At 67.4% G+C, this 14,887-nt stretch overlaps 3 protein-coding genes across 3 annotated transcripts; 1 reads left to right on the forward strand and 2 right to left on the reverse strand.

The window, feature by feature from the left end:
• The first annotated feature begins 552 nt into the window (after positions 1-552).
• On the forward strand, positions 553-5,897 carry CNN1 (calponin 1). Its single transcript, XM_050305883.1, has 7 exons — positions 553-936; positions 2,528-2,649; positions 3,400-3,466; positions 3,598-3,735; positions 4,393-4,503; positions 4,715-4,861; positions 5,549-5,897. The coding sequence occupies exons 1-7, from the start codon at positions 874-876 to the stop codon at positions 5,783-5,785; spliced, it is 885 nt and encodes a 294-aa protein (XP_050161840.1). The 5' UTR covers positions 553-873; the 3' UTR covers positions 5,786-5,897.
• Positions 5,898-7,206: 1,309 nt separating this feature from the next.
• On the reverse strand, positions 7,207-8,009 carry ELOF1 (elongation factor 1). Its single transcript, XM_050305889.1, has 3 exons — positions 7,796-8,009; positions 7,424-7,494; positions 7,207-7,322 (listed from the first exon to the last, which is right to left on the reverse strand). The coding sequence occupies exons 1-3, from the start codon at positions 7,909-7,911 to the stop codon at positions 7,258-7,260; spliced, it is 252 nt and encodes an 83-aa protein (XP_050161846.1). The 5' UTR covers positions 7,912-8,009; the 3' UTR covers positions 7,207-7,257.
• Positions 8,010-8,474: 465 nt separating this feature from the next.
• On the reverse strand, positions 8,475-14,545 carry ACP5 (acid phosphatase 5, tartrate resistant). The gene is made up of 4 exons (XM_050305884.1): positions 14,267-14,545; positions 12,188-12,315; positions 9,768-10,119; positions 8,475-8,793 (listed from the first exon to the last, which is right to left on the reverse strand). Exons 1-4 carry the CDS (start codon positions 14,540-14,542, stop codon positions 8,557-8,559), a joined length of 993 nt encoding a protein of 330 aa, XP_050161841.1. The 5' UTR covers positions 14,543-14,545; the 3' UTR covers positions 8,475-8,556.
• Positions 14,546-14,887: the final 342 nt, after the last annotated feature.

The following is a 14,887-nucleotide window of genomic DNA, read 5'->3' on the forward strand; positions in this document are numbered from 1 at the left end:
CCGACCAGGGGGCGGCGGGGGCCCTGCTGTCCTGGGGGCGGTTCGGGGTCCCCCCAGTCCCCTGGGAGCGAAGGGGGGGGCTCTGGGGGTCCCCCCGATCCCGGGGGGGTCTGGAAGTGCCCGGAGGGGGAGGGGATGGACTGGGGCAGGGAGGGACGGAGGGAGCGCATTCCCCACCCGTGACGAACCGTTCACCCCCAAATCCCCGGGGCGGCGGAGTCCGATCCGGTGACGGCACCGAGGGGGACCCGGAGGGGAGGAGGGATACCAGAGATCGTGGAGGGTCTCCCGTGTCCTGGGGAGGGTCCCCTGCCCCACACCGAGGGTCCCGGGGGTCCAGGGGAGGGGACCCAGCTGACCGGGGGGTCCCGGTGTCCGGGGGAGTGACCCCGGGTGACCAGGGGGGGACCCCGGTGAGGGGAGTGGTCCCGGGTGACGGGGGAGGTGTCTAGAGGGAGGAGGGGGGAAAGGCTGATTTAGGGAGGGAAGGGCTGATTTGGGGCTGGGGGGACTCCCCTATACCCTCCCCGGGATCCCCCCCCTCCTCCCGGGATCCCCCCCGGCTAAATGTGGAAAAAATGACGCCATCACCCGCCCCGCCGTGACGTCAGCGCGGCGGGGGCCGCCGATTGGCCGCGGCCGGCCCGGCCTGGGGGCCCGCGCCCACCGCCCACTTTTAAAAGTGGCGGCGGCGCCGGGAACGGGACCGGGAGCGGGAAGGGACCGACCGAGAGCTCCGAACCCGGGACAGACCCGACCCCACACGGGACAGACCCGAACCCACCCGGGACAGACCCCAAACCCGCCCGACGCGACCGACCCGACCCCACCGGACCCACCGCGACCCCCCCGGGCCCCTCCGCGCCCCCCGGAATGTCCAACGCGCACTTCAACCGCGGGCCGGCCTACGGGCTCTCGGCAGAGGTCAAGAACAAGGTGGGCGGCTCGGGGGGTCGGAGGGGATCCGGGAAGGGTGACCCCTCACACACCGGGGAGGGCGGGGGTCGCGGGCGGGGTCGCGCAGGACGCGGCAGGAGCGGCGGGAGGGGGCGGGACCCGGCGCTGTCCCTGGTGCTGCCCCGGGATGGGACAGGCACGGCCCCGGGGACCCCCATGGGGTGCTCAGGGTCCCGCGGGGTGCTGGTTGATGAGGAGGGCGGTCTGGGGGCCTGGGGGCTGTCGCAGTCCCCCATCCCCGCTGCCATCGGTGTCACGGTGGGCACGGGGGAGAGGAGGAGCGACCCTGGGGTTTTTTTTTTGGGAAGGGGCGGCACCGGAGAGACCCCCGTGAGCTCCCGGGGGGGGTCCCCGGTGGGGTCCGACCCGTTGAGGGTTAATGTGAGGTGGGGATGTTCGGGGGTACCGGTGACAGGAGGGACACCGGGGGTTGGGAGGGGGTTCTCACCGGGCACCGACCCCGTTAAGGATTAACCGGGGGTGTTCGGGGTCCCGGTGACGGAGGACACCGGGGGTGTAGAGTGGGGTCTCTCCTTGAGCACCGCGTGGGGAGTCCAGCGAGGCACCGACCCCTTTAAGGATGAACCGAGGGGTTGTTTGGGGTCCGGTGACGGAAGGGACACCGGGGGTGGGGAGAGGGGGTCCTACCGGCACCGACCCTGCTAAGGATTAACCGAGGGGGTTTCGGGGGGTCCCCAGTGACACCGGGGGGTGTAGAGTGGGGGTCTCTCCTTGAGCACCGCGTGGGGGTCCCACGAGGCACCGACCCTTTAAGGATGAACCGGGGGTTGTTTTGGGGGTCCCGGTGATGGAAGGGACACCGGGGGTGGGGAGGGGGTGGTCTCTACCGGGCACCGACCCCGTTAAGGATTAACCGGAGGGGTTCAGGTTGACCCGGCGACCCCGGGAGGTGCCGCTCGCTGGCAGGGGTTGGGGTCGGGGATGGCGACACGGGGGTCGGCGATCACCGGGATGGGGGCGGCGGAGAGGAGGGGGACCCGTCTCCGCCGGTGTCCGCCCCGCCAAGGGTTAACGGGGATGGGGCAGGGGGATGTTCGGTGGCTCGGGGGCCTGGCGCCTCCGGCCCCGCCGTGAGCCCTTATAAGGCGGCGGAGCGCGGCGGGCGGGCGGCAGCGGCCTCGGCCCGGGGCTATATATGGGCAAACGTGCGGCCGGCCCGGTCGCCCGCGGCCTCCCGGAGGCAGGACACGCGGGGGTCAGGCACCCCGGCCTTTCCAGCTCTTCCCCTCCCCTGCGGGGATGGGGAAAAGAGGGGACAACGGCGGGGGAAGGGAAGCCGGGGCTCTGCTCTGTGCTCGGCCCAGTGTGGCACCCCCGGGGTGTCCCCGTGTCCCCCCGTGGGGAGGGGGTGTCCCCCACGCCCACCCTGGCGGTGTCCCCTGTCCCGTGTCCCCCAATGGTGTCCCCTGTCCCCCTGACAGTGTCCCAGTGTCCCCCTGCCGGTGTCCCTGTCCCCCTGCCGGTGTCCGTGTCCCCCTGCTGGTGTCCCTGTCCCCCTGCCGGTGTCCCCCATCCCCCAACGGTGTCCCTGTGCCCGTGTCCCCCCCAGCTGGCCCAGAAATACGACCCCCAGCGGGAGCGGGAGCTGCGGGCGTGGATCGAGGGCACGACGGGCCGGCGGATCGGGGACAACTTCATGGACGGGCTCAAGGACGGCGTCATCCTCTGCGAGTACGGCCTGAGCCCTGACCTGTGACCCCTGACCTGTGACCCCTGCTGACCACCACTGACCACCCCTGCTCACCACTGACCCGGCTGGGACCGTCCCCTCCCCCCCCAAACTGAGTCTGGGATTGCCCTCTTGGAACTCAGCCCTGCTTTGACCCCGTCCTTTAACCCCCCCCCCCGACCTCACCTGGGCTGACCCCTGACCCGCTGACCCCATCCTTAACCCCACTGACCTCACCTGGGCTGACCCCTGACCCTTTGACCCCATCCCTCACCCCCCATCCCCCGACCTCACCTGGGCTGACCCCTGACCTCTGACCCCATCCCTTAACCCCACTGACCTCACCTGGGCTGACCCCTGACCCCATCCCTTAACCCCACTGACCTCACCTGGGCTGACCCCTGACCCTTTGACCCCATCCCTTAACCCCACTGACCTCACCTGGGCTGACCCCTGACCCTTTGACCCCATCCCTTAACCCCACTGACCTCACCTGGACTGACCCCTGACCTCTGACCCCCTGACCAATGACCACTCCCTTGTCCCCAGTCCTGGTCTTGACCCTCCCCCTTTGACCCCTGACCCCACCTCAAATCTGGGACGATCCTCTTGGAACTTGGCCCAGTTTTGACCCCAATCCCTCAACCCCCACCCCCACTGACCTCCCCTGGGCTGACCCCTGACCCTTTGACCCCATCCCTCCCCACGCCCTCACCTGTGCTGACCCCTGACCCTTGACCCCTGCCCCCCAGGCTCATCAACAAGCTGCAGCCGGGCTCGGTGCCCAAGATCAACGAGCCCGTCCAGAACTGGCACAAGGTGAGGAGAGGGGTGGAAAACACCCCCCAAAATCAGGGTATGGGGGTAGGGGGTGATCTGGGAGCAGCTCCGGCCCCAGGACCCCCTCCCCTCCCCTAACCCCCGTGACACCCCCTCCCCCTCGTTCCCAGCTGGAGAACATCGGGCACTTCCTGCGGGCCATCACGCGCTACGGGGTGAAGCCCCACGACATCTTCGAGGCCAACGACCTGTTCGAGAACACCAACCACACACAGGTCCAGTCCACCCTCATCGCCCTGGCCAGCCAGGTGAGACCCCCCCCCCACCAAATCCTGTGGGGGACACGGGGTCCTGGGGGGCACACGGTGGGTGGGAGGAGGGGCTGGGGGCTCCAGAGGGTCTGGGGGGCTCTGGAGGGTCCCCAGGTCCCACCACCCATCCCTGGGTTTGGTGCTCCCCATTGCTCTCATCAGCCAGGTAACCCCCCCTGTCCCCCCTAAGGGGTGGGACCATTCAGGTGACCCCCCCACTGCCGAGGGGGTCCTTGTGTGGGGGGGGACATGGTGGGGTGGGAGGAGGGGCTGGGGGGCTCCAGAGGGGCTGGGGGGGCTCAGGAGGGTCCCCATGTCCCACCACCCATCCCTGGGTTTGGTGCTCCCCCATCGCTCACATTACCCAGGTGACCCCCCGCCTCCTGCCCCCCATCAAGGGGTGGGACCACCCAGGTGACCCCCCCCTTTCCCCTCAAAGGGTGGGACGGAGTCTTGGGGTCCTTGGGGGGGGGTCCTGGGAGGCTCCCAAGGGTCTGGGGGGGCTCTGGAGGATCCCCACGTCCCACCCCCCACAGGCTGGTTCGGTGCCCCCTCACCTGCTGGGGGTGGGGGGGATGGGGATGGAGGGAGCTCCTCAGGGAGATTTTGGGGTCTCCATGCCCCTTCCTGACCCCCCCGAGGTTCCCCCCCCAGGCCAAGACGAAGGGGAACAACGTGGGGCTGGGGGTGAAATACGCCGAGAAGCAGCAGCGGCGCTTCCACCCCGAGAAGCTGCGCGAGGGCAGGAACATCATCGGGCTCCAGGTGACACCGGGGACACTTGGAGACACCTGGGGACACTTGGGGACACTTGGGGACACCGGGGACACGGGTGGGGGGGACACACAGGCACAGAATAGGGGGAGGGGGTGGCAGGGAGGCTCTCTGGGGACACCCCGACGAAGGAGGGGGGGGGTGGCAGCGCCTTGGGGACAGTTGGTGACGGTGATGCTGTCCCTGTCCCTGCTGTCCCCAGATGGGCACCAACAAGTTCGCCAGCCAGCAGGGCATGACGGCCTACGGGACACGGCGGCACCTCTACGACCCCAAGCTGGGCACGGACCAGCCCCTGGACCAGGCCACCATCTCCCTGCAGATGGGCACCAACAAGGGCGCCAGCCAGGTGGGCACACGGGGGACACAGGGGACAATGACACCACCCAGGGGACACAAGGGGGACACTGGGGACACTCACACCACCCAGGGGACAGGGGGGACACAGGGGACACTCACACCACCCAGGGAACAGAGAGGATGCCCACACCATCACGGGGGACACAGGGGACGCTGACATCACCAGGGGGGACATGGGGACAGAGGGGACACCCACACCAGGGACACCACACCACCCAGGGACAGGGGACACTGGGACACTCACCACCCAGGAACAGGAGGATGCCCACACCACCGGGGACACAGGGAACAATGACATCACCAGGGGGGACATGGGGACAGAGGGGACACCCACACCATAGGGGGACACTGGGACAGAGGGGACAGGGGGACACTGATACCCTGGGTGGGGACACGGGGACAACGGTGCCCTGATGTCCCCCTTGGAGGAGCCCACGTGTCCCCCTCGGGAATGTCCCTGTCCCCCCTAGGGGGTGTCCCTGTCCCCCCAGGGTACCCATTCCCACTCCTCCCAGCCCCGTGTCCCCCTTCAGGGATGTCCCTGTCCCCTCTCAGGAGGTGCCTGTGTCCCCCCTCCCAGCCCCAAATCCCCCGGGAGGTACCCGCGGCTGCCCCCCGCCCCTCCCTCACCCCTTATTTTTGTGTCCCCTCCCCTCCCCTCCCCTCCCTCCCCCAGGCGGGGATGACGGCGCCGGGCACGAAGCGCCAGATCTTCGAGCCGTCGCTGGGCATGGAGCGCTGCGACACGATGACCATCGGGCTGCAGATGGGCAGCAACAAGGGCGCCTCGCAGACCGGCATGACGGTCTACGGGCTCCCGCGCCAGGTCTACGACCCCAAGTACTGCGGGGGGCCCGAGCTCTTCGCCCACGACGGCTACGACGCCCACGACGGGCTCTACAACTCGCAGTAGCCGCGGCCGCCGCGGCAGCTTCGACCTCACCCCAGCCCAGCCCACCCCGCACCGCCCCGCACTCAGCACCGGCCGCACCGCGCCCCGCCCGACACCGGCACCGCCACCGGGGAGGGGCCTGGGGGGGAGCAGACCCCGGGGAGGGTCTCACGGAGGGGATCAGCCCCGGGGGAGGTCCCAAGGAGGGTCCCTGGGGAGAAATCGGCCCCCGGGATCAGCCCCGGGGCACCGGGACCGGCCCCGGGGAGGGTCCCGAGGGGGATCAGCCCCAGGATCAGCCCCGGGGGGAGAATCAGCCCCAGGATCGGTCCCAGGGAGGGTCCCGAGGGGGATCAGCCCCAGGATCGGTCCCGGGATCACCCCTGGATCGGCCCCAGGGAGGGTCCAGAGTGGGATCGGACCCCGGATCAGCCCTGGGGAGGGGAATCAGCCCCGGGATCGGCCCCGGTTTTGGCTCCAGGATCAGCCTCGGGGAGTCCAGGAATCAGCCCCAGGATCAGCCCTGGTGGGGGCTTCGACCCCGGGATCGACCCCAGGATCAGCCCCAGAACAGGGTCTGGAGTGGGGGGGGGATTGGATTCAACCCCAGGGAGGGTCCTGGGGGGGTTCAGAGCCGGGATCGGCCCCGGGGCGAGGGGGGTGACCCCAAAATCTGCACTGGGACGAGGGGGGTGACCCCAAAATCCGCCCCGGGACGAGGGGGGTGACCCCAAAATCCGCCCCGGGACGAGGGGGGTGACCCCAAAATCCACCCCAGGTGGGGAAGGGAGGGAGGGGGAGGGGAATTGGCCCCAGGATCGGCCCCGGGGGTGTTTTGGCCCCGGGGGGTTCGGCCCCTGCCACGTGTGAAGCCACCGAGGCACAAATAAAAAGCCACACGCAAAAAAATAAAGGGACAGCTCGGTGACACCGCGGGGGGTCGGGGACGCGCTGGGGGAGGGGAGGGGGACAGGGGGACATCAGAGGGGACACTGAGGGGACACCAGGAGGTCGCAGGGGGAGAGGACTGGGGGGACACCAAAGGGGACAAGTGACACCAACTCAGGGCATTTATTGGGGGCACCTCCCCAAAACTCGTCCCAACCCCCAACCCCTCCTCCCCTGGGGACAAGGACAGGTCCCAGGGGGGTCAGGGAGCCCCAAAGCCCCCAACAACCCCCTCCTCAAGGTTTGGGGACAGGGAATGTCCCCCTCTGTGCCAGGTCTGGGGGTGTCACCAAACCCTGGGGTCACCAAACCCTGGGGTGTCACCAACCCCTGGGGGTGTCACCAAACCCTGGGGGGGGTCCTGGGGGACATGACAAGGTCCTGGGGGGTTTGGGGACAATCCTGTGCCCCCAGGTGGGGGCCTGTGACCAGGTTTGTGCCCCTTCCCCACCCCCAAGTCCTGGGGTGTCACCGGGTCCTGGGGTTGTCACCCTCCTGGGGGTCGGGGAGGCTCTAGGGAGGGTCTCTGCGTCCGCCCCTCCCCGCTATTGATTGGCAGCTTCACACGCATCGATCCAGTCGCTGTAAACGTCCACGGGCTCCGACAGGTCTGGGGGCTGTTAAGGCTCCAACGGGGGTTGGGGGTCCCGGGAGGTTAAGGGGTCCTGGGGTGTTTCAGGGGGTCCCAGGGAGGGGTCTCGGGAAGGATACAGGTGATGGGGGTCTGGAACTCCTCCAGGCACACCGTGCACGAAATCACCCCCGTGTTGCGGGCGCGGTCCCTGCGAGTGGAGGGGGCAGTGGGACAAGGTGGGACATCCCGAGACCCCCGGGACACCCTGATCCCAGGACATCCGGACCCTCCGGGACATCCCGAGACCCTCCCGGACATTCCTGTTCCCCCACCCCGTGTCCCCCTTGTGCCCCCACCAGGAGCTCCTTCCCTCCCCACCATGTCCCCCTCCCCATCCCGGGTCGTTCCCTCCCCTGTGGTGTCCCCCCGGTTCTTCCACCTCCCCCCTGTTTCTCCTCCCCCCACCCGTGCTCCCTCCCCCTCCCCCATTTATTTTAAATTTTTCTCACATTTTGACGTCGCAGGACTTCTCGTGGTTGCAGAAGGGACACGTGAACTGCGTCTCGAGCGTCCCCGTCATCTTCTTCTTGGGCGGCGGTTTCCGCTTCGATTTGCGGCGGCCCATGGCGAAACCGGCACCGGGAGCCGCCTGGGAGCGGCCTCGACCCCGACCGACCCCGGGACCCTCCCGGACCCTCCGGGACCCCCCGAGCCCCCCCCGGGCCCCGCCGGTTCCTCCCGCGCCGCTCCCGCCGCGCACCCGGAAGTGCCGCCGGCGGCACCGCTCGGGCCCTCCAGCCAATCAGCGCCCCGGGAGCGGCGACCTCCCCATCACGTGACGCACGGGCGCGCCGGCGATTGGGCGAAGGGCGCGCGGCCTCGCGGTGTTGTCCCGCCCATCGAGTGATGGACGCGCGGCTCAGCCAATCAGCAGCGGGCGCACCAACGCCGCAACGTGACGAGCAGCGTTGCCCCGTCCATAAATGATTGACGGGCTGCTCGAGCCAATCAGCGGCGAGGGTGGGCGGGGCCAACGCTGTCCCCCTGTCCCGCCTCCCCACGTGCTTTTTGGGGCGAAACGCGACGGTTTTGGGTCCATCGAAGGCGTTCAAAACGTTTATTGGGGCTCAGGGGACACGGGGGGCCCGCCCGGTGTCCTCCGTGTCAGGGAGGGGGTCGCGGTGTCCCCCCAGGGGAGGGGTCGCGGGGGGTCCCTGAGGTCAAGGGTCATGGGGGTCCCTGAGGTCAGAGGTCGCGGGGGTCCCTGAGGTCAGAGGTCGCGGGGGGGCAGCGTGACCCGGTACAGGACCCTGCCCGTGGCCTCCAGGAAGGTGACGGTGGCCCCGGAGGGCTCGAGGCGCACGTGGGCGAAGCCCCCCGGGGCCGTGGGGGTCCCGAAGAAGAAGCGCAGGGAGCCGGGGGGGACGGAGCCCTCGTGGGCTCGGGACTCCTCCAGGAAGTTGCCGGCGCCGCTCACGACGTAGCCAACCCCCCCCTCCTCCAGGTACTGCAGGGTGGGGGGGACAGGGGGGAGGTCAGGGGGGGCACCGATGGGGCACCCCCAAAAATGCACCCAGACACCCCCAAAACACACCCAGGCACTCCCCAAAAACACACCCAGGTACCCCCCAAAAGCACACCCAGGTACTCCCAAAAACACACCCAGGTACTCCCCAAAAGCACACCCAGACACCCCCAAAAACACATCCATGTACCCCCAAAATGCACCCAGGTACCCTCAAAAACACATCCAGGTACCCCCCCAAAAACGCACCCAGGTACCCCCCAAGACAGGTTTTAGGGGGGGGCTCCTCCCACCTGGACACCTTGGGATGGTGAATCCCCCCCCTCCCCAACCTGGGACAGGTTTTTAGGGGGGGTCTCCTCCCACCAGGGTGTGTCCCTAGGAGGGTCCCCCTCCCCATTTTGTCCCCCCTAGCAGCCCCAATTTACCTGCAGGTTGTGGTCGTGGCCGCTCAGGTAGGAGTGTCCCAGCCCCCCCCAGGCCCCTCTCACCTGTTCCAGCCCCAATTTACCTGCAGGTAGGAGTGTCCCAGCCCCAATTTACCTGCAGGTTGTGGTCGTGGCCGCTCAGGTAGGAGTGTCCCAGCCCCCCCAGCCCCAATTTACCTGCAGGTTGTGGTCGTGGCCGCTCAGGTAGGAGTGTCCCAGCCCCAATTTACCTGCAGGTTGTGGTCGTGGCCGCTCAGGTAGGAGTGTCCCATCACCCCCAGTCCCAATTTACCTGCAGGTAGGAGTGTCCCAGCCCCCCCAGGCCCCTCTCACCTGTCCCAGCCCCAATTTACCTGCAGGTTGTGGTCGTGGCCGCTCAGGTAGGAGTGTCCCAGCCCCCCCCAGGCCCCTCTCACCTGTCCCAGCCCCCTCACCTGCAGGTTGTGGTCGTGGCCGCTCAGGTAGGAGTGTCCCAGCCCCATTTTGTGCCCCCCCAGCCCCATTTTGTGCCCCCCAGCCCCAATTTACCTGCAGGTTGTGGTCGTGGCCGCTCAGGTAGGCGCTCACGCGGTGCCTCCGCAGCAGCGGCCGCAGCAGCCGCACCAGGCAGGGGGTGGGGCCGTGCCTGCCCGCGGACCAGAGCGGGTAATGCCCGGCCACCAGCACGAACCGCGCCCCCCGCGCCGCCTCCAGCTGCCCCCGCAGCCAGCCCAGCTGCGCCGCCGCCCCCGCCGCGTCATGGGGGCCCCCCGGGGCACCCCCGGCCCCGAAATCGTCGGCGTGGCCGCAGAGCAGCGTCGTGTCCAGCACCAGCAGCCGCCCCGTGGCGTTGCAGCCAGGGATGTGCAGGCGAAGGCTGTAGTACGGGTGGGGGAAGTGCCTGGGGGGACAGGGGGGACAATCAGGGACAGGGGGGACATCATTGGGACACTGTGGGGACACCCCAGAGCCAGGGACAGGCTGTAGTACGGGTGGGGGAAGTGCCTGGGGGGACAGGGGGGACATGAGGGGACAGAGGGGACAATCAGGGACAGAGGGGACATCATTGGGACACCCCAAAAACAGGGACAAGTGCCTGGGGGACAGAGGGGACATGAGGGGACAGAGGGGACAATCAGGGACAGGGAGTTGTATGGGTGGGGGAAGTGCCTGGGGACAGAGGGGACATCATTGGGACACCCCAAAAACAGGGACAGGCTGTAGGACGGGCGGGGGAAGTGCCTGGGGACAGAGGGACACAGAGGGACACGAGGGGACAATCAGGGACAGGTGGGGACACCCCAGAGCCAGGGACAGGCTGTACTACGGGTGGGGGAAGTGCCTGGGGACAGAGGGGACAATCAGGGACAGGCTGTAGTATGGGTGGGGGAAGTGCCTGGGGGGACAGGGGGGACATCATTGGGACACCCCAAAAACAGGGACAGGCTGTAGTACGGGTGGGGGAAGTGCCTGGGGACAGAGGGGACAATCAGGGACAGAGGGGACATCATTGGGACACCCCAAAAACAGGGACAGGCTGTAGTACGGGTGGGGGAAGTGCCTGGGGGGACACAGGGGACAATTAGGGACAGGCTGTAGGACAGGTGGGGGAAGTGCCTGTGGGGTCAGGGGAGACATCATTGGGACACCCCAAAAACAGGGACAGGCTGTAGGACGGGTGGGGGAAGTGCCTGGGGACACAGGGGACATGAGGGGACATCGTTGGGACACTGTGGGGACACTGTGGGGACACCCCAAAAACAGGGACAGGCTGTAGTACGGGTGGGGGAAGTGCCTGGGGACACAGGGGACAATTAGGGACAGGTGGGGACATCATTGGGACACCCCAAAAACAGGGACAGGCTGTAGGACGGGTGTGGGAAGTGCCTGGGGGGACACAGGGACACGAGGGGACAATCAGGGACAGGTGGGGACATCCCAGAGCCAGGGACAGGCTGTAGGACGGGTGGGGGAAGTGCCTGGGGGACACGTGGACACGGTCAGGGACAGGTGGGGACATCGTGGGGACCTCAAAGGGACATTGTGGGGACACCCCGAAGGGACTTGGGGACACCCTGAAGGTGCTCGAGGACCTTTGGGTACCCTTGGGGACCCCTGAGGACGTCACGGGGACAACCTGAGGGGAGCTGGGGACGCTGTGGGGACCCCTGGGGACACCGTGGGGACCCCTGGGGACTGTTGGGGACACTGTGAGGACCCCAAGAACCTCTGGGGACACTCTGGGGACCCTGGGGACACTGTGGGGACCCGTGGGGACACTGTGAGGACACTCTGGAGACCCTTGGGGACCCTTGGGGACACCATGGGGACCCTGGGGACCACTGGGGACACCGTGGGGACCCCTGGGGAGCTTTGGGGACCCCTGGGGACACTGTGGGGACACCATGGGGACCCTGGGGACACCCTGGGGATGCCGTGGGGACCCCTGGGGAGCCTTGGGGACCCCTGGGGACACTGTGGGGACACTGTGGGGACCCTTGGGGACACTCTGGGGACCATTGGGGACACTGTGGGGACCCTGGGGACACCCTGGGGATGCTGTGGGGACACCATGGGGACCCTGGGGACACTCTGGGGACCCTGGGGACACTGTGGGGACACCATGGGGACCCTGGGGACACCGTGGAGACCATGGGCACACTCTGGGGACCCTGGGGACACCCTGGGGATGCTGTGGGGACACCCTGGGGATGCTGTGGGGACCCCTGGGGAGCCTTGGGGACCCCTGGGGACACTGTGGGGACACCATGGGGACCCTGGGGACCCTGTGGAGACCGTTGGGGACACTGTGGGGACCCTGGGGACACTCTGGGGACCATTGGGGACACTGTGGGGACCCTGGGGACACCCTGGGGATGCTGTGGGGACCCCTGGGGAGCCTTGGGGACCCCTGGGGACACTGTGGGGACACTGTGGGGACACCCTGGGGACCCTGGGGACGCGGTTACCAGCGGGGGGAGTGGTGGCTGTAGCGCAGCTGAGCGGTGACGTTGCCGGCGTGGTCGTGGTTCCCGGCCATGACGAACCAGGGGACACCCCAGAGCCCCGGGGACACGAACACCCGCTCAAAGGTGTCCTGGGGACATCAGGGGACATCAGGGGGACATCAGGGGACATCAGGGGACACCCCAGAGCCCCGGGGACACGAACACCCGCTCAAAGGTGTCCTGGGGACAGCAGGGGACATCAGGGGGACATCAGGGGGACATCAGGGGACACCCCAGAGCCCCGGGGACACGAACACCCGCTCAAAGGTGTCCTGGGGACAGCAGGGGACATCAGGGGGACACCCCAGAGACCCCCAGGGACACCCCAGAGCCCCCCAGGGACACGAACACCCGCTCAAAGGTGTCCTGGGGACAGGAGGGGACATCAGGGGACACCCCAGGGACACCCCAGAGCCCCCCAGAGACACGAACACCCGTTCAAAGGTGTCCTGGGGACAGCAGGGGACATCAGGGGACACCCCAGAGACCCCCGGGGACACGAACACCCGCTCAAAGGTGTCCTGGGGACAGGGGGGGACATCAGGGGACACCCCAGAGACCCCCGGGGACACGAACACCCGCTCAAAGGTGTCCTGGGGACATCAGGGGACATCAGGGGACACCCCAGAGCCCCCCAGGGACACCCCAGAGCCCCCCAGGGACACCCCCAGAGCCCCCCAGGGACACGAACACCCGCTCAAAGGTGTTCTGGGGACAGCAGGGGACACCCCAGAGACCCCCAGGGACACCCCAGAGCCCCCTCAGAGACACAAACAACTGTTCAAAGGTGTCCTGGGGACAGCAGGGGACATCAGGGACACCCGGGAGACCCCAGGGCAGAACACCGCTCAGAGGTGTCCTGGGGACACCAGGGGACCCCAGGGGACACCCCAGAGCCCCCAAGGGACACGAACACCCGCTCAAAGGTGTCCTGGGGACAGCAGGGGGACATCAGGGGACACCAGGGGGACATCAGGGGACACCCCAGGGACACCCCAGAGCCCCCCAGGGACACCCCAGAGCCTCCCAGGGACACGAACACCCGCTCAAAGGTGTCCTGAGGACAGCAGGGGGACATCAGGGGGACATCAGGGACATCAGGGGACACCCCAGAGACCCCCAGGGACACGAACACCCGCTCAAAGGTGTCCTGGGGACAGCAGGGGACATCAGGGGACACCCCAGAGCCCCCCAGAGACACAAACAACTGCTCAAAGGTGTCCTGGGGACATCAGGGGACCCCAGGGGACATGGGGGGGGACAGAGAGGGGTGTGGGGAAGGTGGGGGGGCCATGGGGACAGAGAGGGAATGGGGGTGGATACAGGGGGGGACATTGGGATATGGGGGGACAAGGAGGGACATGTGTATTCACCCCAGATTTTGGGCTGTTTCCCCCCCAGATTTTGGGCTGTTTTCCCCCCAGATTTTGGGATGTTCCCCTCCCAAATTTTGGCTGTTTCCCCCCCAAATTTTGACTGTTTCCCCCTAGATTTTGGAGTGTCCCCCAAATTTTGGGCTTTTCCCCCTCAAATTTAGGCTGTTCCCCCCCTCAAATTTGGGCTGTTCCCCCTCAAATTTGGGCTGTTTCCCCCCCAAAATTTGGGATGTTCCCCCCCAAATTTTGACTGTTCCCCCCCCAGATTTTGACTGTTTCCCCCCTAGATTTTGGGCTGTTTCCCCCCTCAAATTTGGGCTGTTCCCCCCCTCAAATTTAGGCTGTCCCCCCCCTCAAATTTGGGCTGTTCCCCCTCAAATTTGGGCTGTTCCCCCTCAAATTTGGGCTGTTCCCCCTCAAATTTTGGCTGTTCCCCCCCAAATTTTGACTGTTTCCCCCCAAGATTTTGGAGTGTTCCCCCCCAAATTTTGGGCTGTTCTCCCTCAAATTTGGGCTGTTCCCCCCCAGACTTTGACTGTTTCCCCCCCAGATTTTGACTGTCACCCCCCCAAATTTGGGCTGTTCCCCCCCAGACTTTGACTGTTTCCCCCCCGATTTTGTCTGTCCCCCCCCGATTTTGGGCTGTATTTTGGGGGGTTGTTACCTGGAATCGGGGGTCCCACTCGTCTCGCACCCCCTGGTAGTAGAAGTTGTCCCCGAGGGCCAGCACGAAGTCCCCCCCCAGCCGGGAGGCCGCCTGGCCCATGGCGGCCGCCGTGGCCACCTCGCGGGGGGTCACGAAGGGGGGGTCGGGGAGCCCCCCCCAGTCCCCCAGGGCCAGGAAGGTCAGGGCGGGTTCCCCCCCCCGGGGTGACACCGATGACGTCACCAGTGCCCCCCCCGCGGGCACCGCCAGCGCCAGCAGCAGCAGGGGCAGCATCTGGAGGGGGGGGGGACACACACAAATAATGAGGGGGGGTCCTAAAAGTGTCACCCCCACCCAGAATGGTCCCCAAGCCCCTCCCCCCACCCCAATGGCACCCAGGGTTTTTTTTGGGGGGTCCTACGTGGCCAAGGGGGTCCCAGCAGGAGTCTCATTCCTGCCTCTCCCCAACCCATGAGACCCCCATTTTTTTGGGGGAGGGGTTCTGTGTGACCCAGGGGGTCCCCACATGTCCTGGGGTGGTCTCAGCCCACCCCCACCCCACCCAGATGACCCAGGGGGTCCGGGGGTCCCACGTGTCCGCGTGGGGAGGGACAGGACTCCCCCCACCCCAAAAGGAAC

The sequence above is a fragment of the Myiozetetes cayanensis genome, unplaced genomic scaffold (assembly GCF_022539395.1).
Source record: "Myiozetetes cayanensis isolate MyiCay16 unplaced genomic scaffold, myiCay2020 scf101, whole genome shotgun sequence".
Classification (NCBI taxonomy): Eukaryota; Metazoa; Chordata; class Aves; order Passeriformes; family Tyrannidae; genus Myiozetetes; species Myiozetetes cayanensis.